We start from the raw sequence: 17,626 nt of genomic DNA on the forward strand, positions 1-17,626 counted from the left end.
CCCCCACAGACCCCACCACTCCACACACCCAAGGAGGAAGAATAAGGGACCCACATACACACCAGGGAGAGGACTTAGGATGAGGAGGTAAGGATCTGGGATGAGGGAGTCACACACACACACAGGAGACAGAACAGTGGCAAGAGAGGACATCAGGAGAAAGAGAGAGAGAGAGGTGCAGAAGGGAAGGATGGTGACGAGGCTGGTGACTGGCATCACAGGCTCCTGGGCTGGGCTGCAGTATCCAGGACCTGCAAAGAGAGGGACAGGATACTGGAGCAGGGATGAGGGTTGGGATGGAGGAAATAAAGGTAAGTGATGGAAGGGGGGAGAGGGTAACTGAGGCGTAAGGGTAAGGATAAAGGTATGAAGGACTCCACCACCTGAAACAAAAGAGAAGACTGTTAGTCTACTGAATTATAGTGCTCTCTAGCTACCTGTCTGCTTAAACTTGTGGATATATCTCCAACTTTATTCTTGATACCACCACTAACTTTACTCAGCCTCTTCACTATTCACTATCAGAGATCTGTTCTAATTAATGAATTATCTAGTAGCGCTGAGTAGTGACTAATGCATCATTTGACAGAACGGGTTAATTTGTGTCAGTTTAGGCCATTTAAAGACTGCAGCAGTCATTTTGGTAATACAATCAACCACACCCTATGGGTTGATACATTGTACCCACTACCAGCTATATTAATAAACCTTATCTTCCCACTGAGTACTGCCATTTCACCCTATTTCAAACCTTCACAGTGTCTGCCCATAAAACAACACTTCTGAAAGATCCCTATCATTCTGTCTTGGACTACCTGAGTAAAAATTCTCGATATTCAATTATGGTTTACCCGGCAAAAGCAGGGTCTTCATGTGACAAAACATATTAAGCACCACATATGAGGACACACAGCTATGCATTCCATAGCAGTTCCTACAGAGTGACGTGTGAATGAATGAAGGATATACCATAATAAACCAGGTATGGAGTGGAAGCAGGTCCACCTTGAGGTGTACTGGTAAGTCAAGTATGAGGACAACTGGTGGGGTGTACAACTGATACCACAGTGCAACAACAACACCTGCTACTCAGCATGTGGTAGCAGTATGCATAACAGAATCACTGAACCCAAACTTGCAATTATGTAGTGCCTTGATTACCAATACATACACCCAGCCACAAATCTCTTGCAAAAAAGTCTTAACATGACAACGATAAATGCAACTGGGATGGCTCCTGGGTGACTACCAATACTATGAGAAAAAGTACTTAACACGCGATTTACTTATTCTGCCAGGAAAGTTATAATCCAAAGAGTAGAGCTGCCATAACCTGATCCATGGCTTGTGGGCAAGAGTATTGCAAGCAGTGTGAGTGCACTGATGGTAATACAGTAATTACGAGTTGCAGAGCCAAGAGAGATGCAGAACCCGTGAACTTCAAAGGTGACCAATAAGGTGTGTGTGTGAGGGTCTGTCCATGAGGAAACAGGTAAGTCCCCCATATGTCCCCAAAGACAACAGGGAAGCCAATATGAAAGGGAAACAGGTTCATGGGGGGGGGGATAGGAAATTCTCCCCATGTGGGTAAATAGGTCCCGTAAGGCTACGGGTAAGCTCATTTGGGGAAATATTGGGTCAACAGTTAAAAACACGTTCACGGGGGAAATAGGTCAACTAGTAAAACTAGGTCCATGGGTTTAACCCTTTAACCGCGGGTATTGTTTTGGTCTGACTGTCCTCTCCCGCGGGGGTTTCAGCCAAATGTAAACAAACCTTTAAACCTTAATAACTCTGCACACAATAAAGCTAGAGAAAAAAATAAGGTACCATTAGAAAGTACTAACCTTCAGCTTTCCATTGATGTAGGTTTCATGACTTTGTTGACTTTCACAGGACGGGCAGTGCCGTTAGAAGTGAGGGGTGTAAAATCACTATTTTTCGCTCACACATCATTACCTTCGCTCATACACCATTACCAAATGCCAACCTCATTCTAATAATAATACTATAAACATATATGAACACTGCACATACGATAAACACCCACTCTGTGTTCACTGAGGCAGGTAAAAGGCACTGTAATTACCTGCACTTCACTGCCACATCAGCGGTGTTGTAATCACTATTTTTCGCTCACACACCATTACCAAATGCCAACCTCATTCTGATAATAATACTATAAACATATATGAACACTGCACATACGATAAACACCCACTCTGTGTTCACTGAGGCAGGTAAAAGGCACTGTAATTGCCTGCACTTCACTGCCACATCAGCGGTGTTGTAATCACTATTTTTCGCTCACACACCATTACCAAATGCCAATCACATTCTGATAATAATACTATAAACATATATGAACACTGCACATACGATAAACACCCACTCTGTGTTCACTGAGACAGGTAAAAGGCACTGTAATTGCCTGCACTTCACTGCCACATCAACATGTGTTGTCACTCACACAGCTGGACAGATACTGATGCGCGCTTGGTCAGGGGTGGGGTGGGGGGCCCAGGGGGTGGGAGATGGGGCCCCAGGGGGGGGAAGAGGGAGGTGGGGGTCGGCTGGAGTGAAAGAACTTAATAGCTACTCTCCCTTGAAACAATTGGCGCACTGAAAAAACGCGGGGTATTCAAAATATTCACAAACATTCGAGAATGACACCCGCGGTTTGGTCCAGTTTTTGCAACGTCATTCTGGAATGACACCCGCGGTTAAAGGGTTAAACAGATCCATGAGAGATGTGTTTACCTCAAAGGATAAAATAGCTCCATTGAGGGAATATGTTGATGTGGAGAAAACAGGTGGGTTGACCCCCTGGGGGTGTACCTGGAGGCTATGTTGATACTGACTTGCTGTATGTCTATAGCCAGTGGGACGGCTGAAGAATTGGCAGTTACGAGGATAGGGAAGGTCACTACACGTCCAAACTGGCTGCAGCACAGGTCGGGGCCAGTGCAGAATCATTAACTAATCAGTAGTCTGTGGTCAAGTTCATGACTAAGGGCAGCACCTCCATGACCAAGCCACTGTAGTGATAAGTCATGGCTGCCACTGGCCTGGTGTGAACAGTTACTAAGTCTGACCTGCCGTCAAGCTCACACCCAAGCCAAATCAATAAACCCACAACTAAGAAAAAAAGTAATTAAAAGCTGATGCAGAAAAACTTGGTTAGATTAACGCAGGTGCAGCATCTGACCAAGAACAATGGAAGACAGAAAGGAAAGGTAAACATTCATGGCCACTAAATGTGTGCCATGAATTACAACAGTACAAGTGAAGTCACAGGGGAGTGGCACTGCTTCATCAAGCACTCACTTAAGTACTTCCTTGTAAGTGAATGAGTTATCATTGACCTTGTAGGCATGTCATCAATCCCAGTGAGGCACAGTAACTACAGGTAATAACCACTGCAGCCTGTGGTCAGTTGTATGTGTGTGAGATGATTCCCAGCATCACCATTTGTAATGCCTGTGGTGTTAACACAGGTCACAGCCTCTGCCTCAACACTGCCTTCAAATGGCCAGTGGACACTGACAATGCCAATATATAACACAGACCTACCAATCAACCGTTACTTAACATTACTGACGCCTGCCCTGCATTCTAGATCAGCCAATCTGAGTCTATGCTCTCTCTGTAAAAATTCTCGAATCTGTCCATCATTCTATCCCAAGCTATTCATGTCTACCTTTGTATCTATATCCCTTTACACAACACTTCTGACACCTGTCCACAGTTCTACATCAGCCAATCTATAGCTAAACCATCTCTACACCAAACTTCTGAAGCCTGTCCATAATACGCTCTTAGCCCACCTACTGTACACCATCTCCCTGTACACATTTCTGAAACCTGCCTATCATTCTGTCTCAGCCCATTCATGTGTACACTGCACACACCAGGACTACACAAAAATCACCAATATGCATTCCACTCTATGTACAAGTTGCCGCATTCTTTCTCTCAATCTATACCATCAACCTCCCCATTCCCAGAAAGGAAGATGGTGAACTGCGAGACAACGTTACCCGGCAGTCTACTGGGCTCACACCGAGATGGGGCGAATGACATGAAAATAACCTACACCCATCGGCATAATCCTACTTCCAGGTCAAATTTAAGTTCGTATCAGGGCAGCCAATTTAAGCTGTGATACCAAATGTTGTTCCTTGTGCTTAATATTACTATCACCACATTATTAACCCACTTCAGCCTAAGGAAAGTTTTTGTTTTCCATTCTTAGTCGCTCCTGATAAATTTCTTGTATTTAGGAGACTGAACTGAAGGGTTGGATATGGGCTGCTTTAATCCCTTTTCAAGATATTTTTCCTAAGCTGCGTCACACTGTGTGGAAGTATCAACAATAAACTAACTCATCTAAATGCAGAGGTCAATGGTCTATCCCCAACACTTAATATTACTATGCTGTCATTCTATTCACTGTTTTAGCTTGCATCAAACTGCAGTTCAAAAAGTTGGACTCTTCTAGTACAAGGCATCTCTGGTATTCTATTATGATGTATTATACTAATTTTATATGGATATAACCTGCTAAATAAAGTTATCATATGCAAGCTAACAAATAAAAGCAAGTTATAACTCACCATAGTGCTGGAGTGTTCCTTCAAAGACTTAATGCAGCAAATTTGCTGTTACTAAAAATTTAACACAAGTACGAGATGGATTATTAGGATGAATCAACACACAATGACACAAATACACAAAGTTAACTTGGACATATAGTTATAAATTATTCTTAATCTTCTGAATGCAAAGGTGGTGTGAGAGGGGCAGCCTTCATGGGGTGGCACTAATATAATGAAGCAGCAGTGCTCACCAATATACTGTACACAAAGTTAACTTGGATCTGTAGCAATAAATTATTATTACTTTGATGCATACAATGGTGGTGTGAGAGGGGCAGCCATCATGGGTTGGCACTAATGTAACTGTGTGGCTGAACAATACACATTATATGTACAAACTTATCTCAACTCCCTCCCTATACTCTGACAGGAGGATGGTGGACTGCAGAGGAGGGGCAACTTCAAATCCAAACAAGTCTGGGGCCACAACAACAACATCAATACAGTCTCAATAAAGGCATACAGCTTTAAGTGTTGATTCATCCTTTACAAAGTCAACATAAAACAGCAATTTATACGCAGGTGACGGCTTCTTCCAACGCCTTGGGTGCCAGTCCAGCCACATGGCACTCAAGCTGGGCAGGTATACAGGTCTAAGGGTCCTTTTTGAGCCTGACAGTCAACACAACCTGTACAGATAAAACAGGAACATTAGTCATCATCATCAACAATCAACAGAACCTGACCAGATAAAATAATAACATTAATCATCATCATCATCCTGACCTCTTTTCCACCTAAGGATGATACTGTATTTAGCAACCCTACAGGTGACTTTACACTCCCTCTTTTGTCTTTCCTTCCTTAATTCTTTCCTCTTCCTTCTGCCTATGGGTGACTTTACACTGAGTGACAAGCCAAATGGTTTCCTGTACACCAGGAAATCATTTACTATGCTGGGTGGTAACCATATAACCAAATTATGGAGCCTGGTGGTTTAGTGGGTAATTAAGACGCTCAAAGTGGACTGAGCCTGTATAGGTTTATATCCAAGGGATGATTGGGGTTTATTGGTCACATAATGCCACTCAGGGATGTGAGGTTGGTCACTCTTATCTTCCCTGTCAGAACCACCTTGCCTAGCCCGGAGCTCCTACGCTCCTTGTGGGACGACATAGGATTAGATGATGGATGGATGGATTTACCACTGCAGTCCCTAGAGTCATGGTTTCATCTCACAGGCCTAATCATGCACACAGTAACTGCCAGTAGTCAATCCATCCACAATCAATGCCAAATAATTACATCCCACACCAGTACTGTTATCCTTGTGTCACAAACATCCCTCCGTCCCCTCCCTATCCCCGGAAGGATGATGGTGGAGAGGTGTATGAGAGAGGGGGGTGTGAGTTGGGAGCAGGGCAGTGAGATGGCGGGGGACAGGGCGACTTGGAGGCGATTTGTTTGTGGCCACCCCAAACGGGATTGAGGCGTCTGGCAATAGATAGATAGATAGATAGATGATGGTGGTGAAAAAGAATGGCCACTTCAAACTGCCATTCAATCACCAGTATCTAATCCCTTCCCTATGGTTTACACTGTACTATACACCAATTAAACTTTCCTCACAAGCGGGTCTGGTTAGTACTTGGATGGGTGACCACCTGGGAACACCAGATGCTGTTGGCATAACGTTCTCCCTATGTGTCAAGTGGGGTTGGTGGAGGATTAGTGCCCCTCCTGTAAAACAATTAACTCTAAGCCCTTGGCCACCCCGTTTGGGATACATGGCGTCTGGCAATGAATGAAAAAACAAGAGCAATTATGTTTGTTTGTTTTTTTTAATCCAAACATAAAGGAGGGATGGAGTGGAGAGGTATATGAGAAAGGGGGGTGTAAGCTGGGAGCAGGGCAGTGAAATGGCAGGTGACATGGAGGCGATTTGTTTGTTGCCACCCCTTACAGGATTAAGATGTCTGGCAATAGATAGATAGAGATAAAGGACAAACTGTGAATAGCTGGGTACAGATAGGAAGTGAAATTCTTATGGAGGGTCACAGTTTAAGTATCCGGGAGCTGTATTGCATTGTTCGTCATTCATTTAAAAAGACCTGCACGGGTTTCCAGGTGTCGGTTCTAGTGTAAATATGGCAAAATGGAGGATGAAGGAGAAATCACTGCAGGGGAGAAGAGTAACTGGAGAGCTTGGCTGTATTTTGATGTGTGGGAGAGATGGCAGGGAGGTTTAGAGAGGCCTGCATGAGACTATCCTATCGCCAACACTCTTATATGGGAATGAAACCTGAATAGTGAGTAACAGAGTTGTATACGTTTTGAACTGTTGGAATGGCCTTTCTTACAACAGCTGCAGGCATGGGCAGGATGGACGGTGTAAGAAACTGAGGATGGAGGGCGTACGAAACAGTGACATTTATGGGCATTACGGAATAGAATAAAAAGGTATGGGAGTGAGGTGTGGAAGTGCTGAGTGATACATCCTTTGTCTAGGGGTTCCCAAGGGGCAGCAAGGTATCACAGATGATGATGATGATGATTAACCAAACACAGATGATGACTTTTTCATCATTCTAGTACTGTAACTTTCCTATGTTCTGTACCTGTATTATCAACTAGTCTGACCTAAGCCATATACAAATTCAAAGAGGGCATTTCACAAGTACAATGAAAATAATGAACTAAATTCTTATACATAAAATAACCCAAACTCCATTCTTACCTATAAGGGTACCATCGTGAGGTGACAGTCAGCATGGGTCTGGTGATGGCAGCACTGCATCATGCACTACAACCCTCTGCATCAAGCATTACACTGTCCTGTAAAATACAAACACAATAAACATCAAATATTCATCACAATTCTGCCTACATACCTTGCCACTACATTCAATGGCTGGACTATTATTGTTTCTGTGGCCTTGGTTCATCTGCTCAGTGCACTGCAGGATGAACCTGTCCTTCTGCAGTTAACCTGCCTCATCCATTTACAAAGGAAACAAACCCTACAAAATGGAATAATCCCAGCCAAGTTTCCAAAACTGGAAATGTAATTTTTACATAATATCCAAACCAGGTTTCACAATTAAAGGATTAGCTACATAAAGCATGAAACATAAAAACATGCATGTTGCAATTCTTGATTAAGGTACTAAAAAAACTTAAAATATATTTATGAGATGATGAAAGGTAAGTTAAGCTAAAGAAACTACAATTTGATGCTGACCTCAGCATCCTACACAGTTAACCAATGCACACTTTAGGTTCCATTTTTACCACAGTATTTTTGTGGTGATGCTGTGCACTCTGGTTGGAGCCAAGCAGCTGTGGCATCCACTTGGGAGCCAAATTTCCTCATGTTTCCCAGCACCTCACTGTGCAGATAAACCCTGGGTGCGACAAATTACACAATCAGTGGCCACTTACCGAATCAGCTCTAAATCGGCAATTTTAATTGAAAAATATTACAATTTTCATTATCATATAGGTTCATACACACCTAATTTTTTTTAATGTAAGACAGAAGAAACCAAGGGCCAGGAGTCCTCAAACCGTTCCTTAAAAAAAAAAAAAAAGATACAAAAGAGAGCCAAAATCAAGATGCATTCATTTTGAGATGCCTGGACACACTGCATTTGAAAGACTGGAGATCACAGGAAGTAGGAAATACAGACAGAGGAAGACAGTTCCACAGATGACCTGTTGCATAAATGAAGGACTGGAACGGTTAACTGTTGCATAAGGGAGCTGGACAGAAAAGGGATGAGAGTTTGCTGCTAGACAGGTACTACACGCCTGCCGTGGAGGTGGAGGGATGCAAGCAGACAGTTCAGAGAAGCAGTGACCATTGAAATAGTGACAGAAAAGAGATAAAGATGCAATTACCTAAATTCTGTCAAAAGTTTGTGTTCAATGTATTTATTAACCCTTTCATTACTGGACAACACAGGCTGCGTCCAGCCATGGGCAAGTAGGCTACTCAGGATGTGGGCCGGCTCGGCCTTGGCCAAGTGCTGGGAGAACCCACTGTTTCCACGCTCGTGGTACTTCTTAAATCATTTCCTCACACCCTTAGTTTTGCTTCTATCTCCGTGATTTTTTTTTCCCTTGTAATCTCAAATACTGTAGTTGTACTTGCTGTTGATAAAAATGTTTGGCGAATATAAATAATGGAAAACTAATTCTAAGGCAAAAAAATAATCAAGGGGCGATTTTGTTTGACGCAGCTTGCGTCGTCCAGTAATGAGCAGGTGAGATTAGGTTTGACACAGCCTTCGTCATCCAGTAACAAGCGGGTGACTTTTGCACCGCTACCCTAAGTTCAAAATGGTTAATAAAAAATTCAGGATACAGAGCCAAAACAAATTAAGGTTTGTGGAAGTGTTTCACCTTTAGCTTGATAACTCACCTCAACAAACACTGATTAAAAATGGAAATACATTTATTTGCACTTTAAGTCAATATTTATGCAAAACAGAAGTCTGTCAAGGTGTGTTGGCAATCTAAAGTGGAAATACACGCTGACTTAAGTATGTTTTTGATCTGAATCTTGATTTTTTACAAACAGTTAAAACTAACCACAATTTACTGCATCGGATTTCAGATAATATGGTGTGTAGAAACCTATATAGTGACAAAACTTACAATATTTACCAATTAAGTGTGCTGATTCTGTGCCAATCCTGTATTTTGTCACAGCAGATCCAACCCTGGTGATGCACTGTCTACTACAAGAGGGTGCCAGTTCCTTGTATGGTGTATTTACACCTGTAAGATGGCCCCACTGTGGTTGAAGGGTCTGTCTGACCTGCACTCCAACAACGTCATGTGCAGACAAACCTGGAGTGCCACTACCATACAAGTACTATTGGAACTAGCCTATTACTACAATGACCAATGTCCATCAGGCACTGAGTAAATTTTCACAAGTTGCCAGTACACCCCCCAGGTTGTGCAGTATATCTTTCTGAACCCAGCCTAACCTAACCTGCTGCAGTGGAATGCTTACCTTAGAGTTAGGTATGCATTTATGATGGTAATATCCCTGAACCAAATACTGGCAAGTTGTAATATAATACCAGGCATTGTCAGGTCATTTTACCTTTATCAGTGTGAGATCACAGCTGGCTGCAGGTCTAACAAAATCTTGATATAAACTGCTCCAAGTCAGGCTGCTCCATATAGGGTGATGCCTCCATGTTTCTTCCGACACCTTCTAAACTTGATTCGAAGTTTTTAAAGCTCACACCACTTCCACCTGCAAGTAAAAGTATGGCGAATATAATTAATAGCACCCAGTAAATGTTAAATCAGTAAAAAATCTGTTTCACATGGCCAGCCAATCCTGCCCGTGAGGTGAAATTTGCTTGGGCATGTTGGTTTCTTGATATAAGTGGCCATATAATCCAGCCTTGCATACTCAAATTATCCTCCAAGTTACCAGCAGCCATTTATTTACCTTTGTTTGGGAATATAGAGGCAGAGGCAATAACAACACGGCCAAAATGGTAAATTACACTTACGTTTTTCATCCGGCGTCCCTTGTGGTGCAGCATAAACAAACGTGGTAAATATAAGCGTCACTTACAGGGATCTTAATTTAATTCGTTTTTATTTAGCTCTTTTGAATGCATTTAAAAGGGAAAGACTGAAAAAGTGACGAAATCACTAAAATAGCTATTTTTTAATATTGTATACAAATACTCCTTCCTTTGACGTCGTGGGGTGGTAATAAGGACGTATCCCACAATCATTACTGGACTGGACTGACGCTCTCAATTAAATAAAACCGTCTGATTTCAGTTATCCCTACCGTGAGAGGGTCAGTGGCGACAGTATTAACGCTCTCGAGCTCCTGTTACCACTCTCAGCTAAATATAATCATCTAGCGTTTGCTGAAACAGAATATCTTCTCACTCCGAGCACGAGTAGAAAATGATCTTCAGATAAGCTACCCCTAAAATGACTGTTTTCTCTGGAACTTTTCATGTCAGAAAACGGAAATAACAGCAATAACTAAGCTACTCACGCCGCTATCTACCATCACTGTCTTTGTTTCACCAGCTACCATTTATTAGGAAAGCAATAAACTACAACCTTTCCTCCGATTTGAACTTTGATGAGGCAAAACCAGTCAGAGAACCTTAAATCATTAAACCACCAGGCATCTGTTGAATACCAAGGAATAAAAATACATGTATCATGCTCAGCATGTTAATTTATTAGAAACAATAATATTCCTCCATCTTTATATATTTTATATTAATTTATATTTACATGCATATTTACAATTCCTACTTTCAAATACATTCCAGCTATAATAACAAATACAATGCAGTAATTAGCAGTTATTTACATTTAACTTTACCTACCGAGCCCAGAGATGTATTTTTCATTTTATTTTTGCCATTTGATAAGATTATTCAGGTAAGGACTCGTTTTTCGAACTGGATGGGTTAGATACAGCCTTTGAAAACCCCTTCAGTTGGACAGGCCTTCCAGGAGTAGATAAAACAATGTCTGACGAGTGATGTCATCTTAATCTGCCATCCCCAAATGATGTTACTCACCTTAAGGCAGACTTCTTGCTGCAATGGAGTTAATGAAGGCTATAGCTAACTCCTCTAGCTTTACATGTCTCTCTGAAGCGGAAAGCCTCTGAAAGTAGCAAGAATTAAATAAAAAATACATCAATGGAGTGAATGGGCTGAATGTTGTCATGCTTTAAAATTCATCATCATCATCATCATTATCATTACCATCATCATTCTGACCTTTCTTCCCATCTACGAATGGAGCTGAGTAGGATCCATAAACGGAAAGAGAATAAGGTACGAAAGAAGAATTATCATCATCCTAACCTTTTTTCCCACCAGAGCATGGGGTGAGGCAGGATCCAGAAATGAGAAATAGAAAGTATGGAAATGGGAGATATATTAGCATTATGCCCAGTGAAATGGCCCACAAAATCACTCACACATCATTCAAGCCCCCGGAATCATAACTTCACCTTTTAAAAAAATCTATCTATCTATTGCCAGACGCCTTAATCCCGTAAGGGGTGGCCACAAACAAATTACCTCCATGTCGCCCTGTCCCCCGCCATTTCACTGCCCTGCTCCCAGCTCACACCCCCCACTCCCATATCCCTCTCCACTCCATCCCTCCATATCATCCTTGGCCTCCCTCTCCCTCTACACCCCCTCCACCTCACTCACATACACTCTCCTCGTCAGTCTCTCACTCTCCATCCTCTCCATATGGCCAAACCACCTCAACGTGTTTCCCCTAACGCTTCCTATCACATCCACATCCGCACCACAACGCTCCTTCACTGCCTCATTTGTTAGTCTGTCTCTCCATGTAACTCCACATGCTCCTCTTAAATAACTCATTTCCACTGCTCTCCTGACTTCCGTCCCTCCAACAAGGTCCAAACTTCACTTCCATTCGTTAGAGTTGGTATTACAATACTGTCATGTAGTAACTTTTTCACTTCCATCCTCACTTCCCTGTTTCTTATCACTGCTTTCAAGGAACCAGCAACCTTTCTTCCTTGTTGTACCCTTTCAAGCACTTCACCCTCTAAACTTCCATCCTTACTCATCATTCTACCCAAGTACTTAAACGTACTCACATTTTCCATTTCCTCCTCATTCAACCTCACCGTACATTCACTGACTTCACTTCTCTCAAAGACCATAACTTTACTCTTCCCTACATTCACCTTTAGATTCCGTTTCTTACACACACTCCCAGACTCATCCACCAAGCCTTGCAGCTCCCCTTCGTCTTCACTTAACAATACAGCATCATCTGCACACAGTACAGGGAGTTTCCAAACACTGCACTCTCTCATTAGGGCCACTCCAGCATCCACTGCCCTACCTTGGATCTCTTTTATAACCCCATCCATATACAGATTGAACAACCATGGAGACATGACACATCCCCGTTTCAATTCAACCTCCAAGCAGAAAAATTCACCCAGTTCACTATCCACACGCACTGCAGCCCTAGCACTCTCATACATACTCAGCAACTTCCCATCTACTCCATATATTCTTAATACTTTCCACAATCCTTGTCTATCCACCCTGTCATATGCTTTCTCCAAATCCATGAAGGCCTCATACAACTTTCTCTTCTCTACAAACTTTTCCACTAAAGACCTAAGAATGAATATCTGATCTACACAACCTCTTGCCTTCCTAAAACCACAAGCAGCTCCATCACAAAATATCCAAAATCTTACACACTGTTATTTAAAAAAAAAAAAAAAATGAAAATGACTATAGACTGGTAGCAAATAACGAGTCATCAGAATTTACACAAAACTTAACGCTACTTTACTGTATACAATATATGAAAATAATAATAATTCAGAAGCATTTGCCTTACTGAAAAATACAGAGCTCTGATGTAGGAGATGTGTGAGTGCTTGTTTAAAGGAAAAAAATGAGCTATACCCTGTTCACTTTAAGTAGGTGTAAAATTGCCATCTCTCCTTCTTGAATGCTGAGTTGTAATAATAGATTAATGCTAGAATATGGTGCTAGTCACGAAGAAGTTCCATGGAAAGGATGTTAAGCCATAGAATTGTCTTATTCGGCCACTGAACTATGGGAAATAAGCTGTACATAAACAAAAATCTATCTACCTATCTATGGCAGACGCCTTGATCTTGTAATGTAAACAAATTGCCTCCATGTCGCCGTCCCCTGCCATTTCACTGCCCTCCCCCCAACTCATACCCCATCTACCCACCTAATTAAATAAATGAACAACAGCACGGGGGAACAGCAGGTCATTAATTTAATCTTAATTCGTTAAATCTGATGCTGAACTTTGATTTTATTCTTGCTTCTATACCAATTTTGCTCTAACTTGGCCTAAAACTGCCACCTCCCCATCTTCAATCCTACGTTATCACAATAGATTAACAAGAGAATATGGTCCTAGTCACAAAGAAGTGCTGTGGAAAGAATGGAGAGCTGTAGTATTGTCTTTTCCTGCCACTGAGTTACATGATATAACCTGCAAAAGGACGAAAATCTTGGCCAAGTTAATGATAAAACAGTACACCACATGATTTTGAAACTGACTTTTTGAACTGAAAAGCTTGGATACAGCCTTCCCTGACCTTTCCAACTCAATTAGTGTTTTCCATATTGAATAAAACTGTCTGGAGGTTGGAAGACAAATTGAAAAATACATAACTCGTATGAAAGGGTTAATTTACAAACCCATATTCATTATTTACCTACCCTTTAGCTCATTCACTTTGACTATACTATGTACTCTGTTTAGACGAGAGTACAATCCCTAATTCTGGGAATGTCTCTTGTTATAGCTCAGTATTCAAGGTGAAGAGATGGCGATTTAATGCTTAATTACAATGAACAAAGTACAGTTAGTTACATACATTACAGACTACCAACCATCAAGCCTAACTGCCAATTAAGGTGACAAGTGAACAATTATGAGGTCATGGTAATTGGAATGGATCTACTCTGCCACTATTACACACATCTAATGCCAAACAATACTACAAAGTTACTGTATCTGAACACACACCTTAATCCTACAGGTATAAACAACGGTGAGCACTGGGAAAGGAAACAGAGTAACAAAATGAGCATCACAAAAAAGGGATAATCAACATCAAACTGCACATGATGTATATATATGTACAAGAGAGACACATCTTCTTTTTGATCTCGTAAACAGAGTATTAAAGACATTCCACTGCAGTTCTGGAGATGGTATGAGTATAAACAGTCTTTCAATAGTATATCTTCTCTCTAAAGGAACTGACAGGACAATTTTAACTACTGTATACTGCAAAATGGCCAGTCACTACCATATTACCCCCTCTGCAAGCTACAGGGACCCATGATCGACTACTACTGTAAAAAATATTATACTGTACTCAATTCCTCATCGTAACTCAGATTTGCTTTTGCAGGAAGAATTAGAGATAAGGGAAGATTCTGCTCTCTGCTCTCCTTGATCTTCTTATAAAAAACAGTATAACCTAAGATAAAAGTCCTCTCATAACTAAGACTTGTTTTTTGTAAGAGGAACATAAGACATGGACAGACCGGGCAATCTCCTTTCCTTGTCCTTCCTACATAAAGAAATCAAGGTTACCGCTGGGAACTGACCGTAAATATGTTCCAGAATCCCATACCAGATTACTGAAGGGCAGGAGACCCATCTTTGGCGGCATTTTGCATGACAGAAAGCCCTCCAGTCATTCTTTGAGGGTTTAAAGTATTCCAAGGCATAATCCTCATCCTTCACTTCAGTATTCTCTCAGTGGACTACCAGGCACCTTCTTATTAATGCATGGAATCTGTGTAGCTACCATTATTCCCATACTTTTTCAACAAGCATGACTCATTCACATCCGCATGAGTCAGTCAGGGCATGAAATGGGGTATATAATCATGGTTATGAGAAAATAATCCATCCATCCATCCATCATCAAATCCTACATTTCCCCATGAGGAGCGTACGAGCCCGGAGCTGGGCAAGTTGGTCCTGAAATTTAAGATGAGAATAATCCACAACAGTTAAAGCATTACGAAGACTGAAGAAAATCACATTCTGTATTTACAACACACTTGGAAAAATGTACAGTACTATACATGAATTAACAGAATGAGTCGTTCCATTACAGAGGAGATAAAACCAGTACAGCACTCTCTTGTCAGAAATTTCTCCCGCCATCCATCACACACCTTCTGCTTTACACCTACAGTTCTGTCATGAGTTACATTTAGTACTAATTACATAAAGCGTGATTATTGCACCCTCATATATTGCATCTGAGTTCAAGTGAGTAAGCAAATTATTTACATCTTCGTTTATCACAAGAGTGTAAAGTCTACTAAGGAAGTGAGCACAAGGCTATATTAAACTAAAACTTATTTTAAAAACTGAAATTGTGAAGGGGATGGGGGAGGTGGTGGTCAGGTGGTTAGAGGAGTGGTCTGTTGTCTAAATGGATGTGAGTTTGATTCCAGGCTGGAGCTTAGAATGAACTGATGATCTGAATTTCTTTACACTACACCTTACAGTTCTTCCACATGATCCACTGACATGTCATAAAAACACCTACGATTATCCTGTGTATTTTTATGACATTACACATCAGTCCTAAACGAAAGAGTCCTAGCATGTATTCAGTATGGACGTTGGGTATTATTCATAGGACTACTAGAGTCTTAGGGATCACAACGTTATGTCCATGACCAGAATCAACATGCAAGAAAAGAAAAACTGACAAATTTTATGAAATGTTTGTGACTGTCGACTGACCACGCTGCACCCGATACTAGAGAGTATAATCAATGATGCTACACAATGGCCAGGCACATACGGTCTTTCACATCCCCACAAACTGTCATAACACCTGGGGGTCTGCCTTTAACTTCACACTCAGTTATAAGGACACTGCATGGGTGTTGGGTGTAAACAACCAACCCCATTTGACTCCCTTTGAGATGTAAGAGCTAAAGGGTAGATGACCATCCTACTCCCCTTGGCGGCATTACATGACTTGGAAAGAACAAAAAAAATCTTAGGGACTGAACCTGTACACGGCTATCACTTCCACTGGGGTATTCTAACCACTAGACCACCAGGCCATTAAACAAAGAGGAATTATTCACTATGTACAAAATTATGGTGAAATGAGAGTAAAAATGAGAACTATACAAATAATGGAAAATACTATATATACTGTATATATATTGTACATCATCACGGCACAATTTAAAGCTAACACACTACCCAGCCTCACCCAACAACGTGACTCAAAGGCTAATAGTCCTGTTGGTTAAGGAAGCTCCCAAACACCTCTTCCTAAGTGATTTACTTTGTTTCTTACACTCTCCTGTCCCCTTCTGTGATATTTAAAGCATTCCAACATCACCACACACTGCAGAAATAATGTACAAACTTACATTAACCAGCCGTATCTGAAAATAAATGGCTAAGGAAGAGGTGCCTGTGTGTCTCCTTACATTACAAGAATATCGGCCAAGGACATCTCGCCTTTCGGAGTCTACCAACCCCTTCAGTCCAATGATATAGTTTGTGTTACAGAATTCAGTGCCAGAGGGGAATGCCTTCATGTGGTGACACTGATACAGCTGGGTGATGGAGCTACCTAGTTATACAAACACCCTGCAACTCCCTTTCTATCTTTGTATCCCCCCAAAAGGAGGAGGACAAACTGCAGAAGGACTTGAGCCACAACACAAGTACCATTATATTCCTATTCGGGTGTGCAGACCCCCTGTACTGCAAACACAATCCACATTAACTCTTCCAGTGCTCTGTTGTCTTATTATATTATATTCTGCAAACATTCTCTACAGATCAATATTTGTGACTCCTGACTCATTTGGATGTGGGCCTGAGGGACGGTACTGAACAAACCCCACCACTTCAGTCAGGCATTCCCAGAGACCATTTTGTTAAGGTGGTTGTTGATGTTAAACTCCAGTCCACCTGAACAGGCAAACTCATCAACTGCAGATATGTAACCATCTCTGTGAAATTGTCCCACAGGTTTTCTATGCTGGTCATGTTAAGTCTGCATCTTAGTATAGCTTGTGTTGTGCAGTCTTTTACTTTCTGTGTTATGTTGTGTGGGTATATTTTACAAGCAGGGCACGTGTTGTCTGTGATTCCACCCAACCCAAATCTAACCCGATAATGTAGCAAGGCTAGGTGATGTTCTAATCTAAGCCTAGCTGGGCATACTCAACCATCTCTATTTAAGGATATCGCTGATGGATATACAATGAAGGGCTGTCTGTGTTGTGAGGATGATGTGCACGAGGTAAATGTGCTCTGGTCTGAGTGGGTGGCTGTACATATAGTGAGAGCAGGGCAGACTGTTTGGGAGTTAAAGACTGTGTTGGTAATGAAACAGAGAAGGGAAATGACCACACTGCAGTTGGACAAGGTGAATTTGTGTCTCTGGGAGGGATAGTTTC

At 41.6% G+C, this 17,626-nt stretch overlaps 1 protein-coding gene across 1 annotated transcript in view; it reads right to left on the reverse strand.

The window, feature by feature from the left end:
- Positions 1-5,251: 5,251 nt before the first annotated feature.
- CalpC (calpain C) overlaps positions 5,252-17,626 on the reverse strand; it is a 44,986-nt gene continuing 32,611 nt past the window's right edge. The window contains exon 16 of the mRNA XM_080270619.1: positions 5,252-5,287. Coding sequence (XP_080126745.1) covers positions 5,252-5,287 — 36 coding nt within the window. The remainder of the gene's footprint in view (positions 5,288-17,626) is intronic.

The sequence above is a fragment of the Coenobita brevimanus genome, chromosome 41 (genome assembly GCF_032717465.1).
Source record: "Coenobita brevimanus isolate Jiangsu-jjx chromosome 41, ASM3271746v2, whole genome shotgun sequence".
NCBI classification, from domain to species: domain Eukaryota; kingdom Metazoa; phylum Arthropoda; class Malacostraca; order Decapoda; family Coenobitidae; genus Coenobita; species Coenobita brevimanus.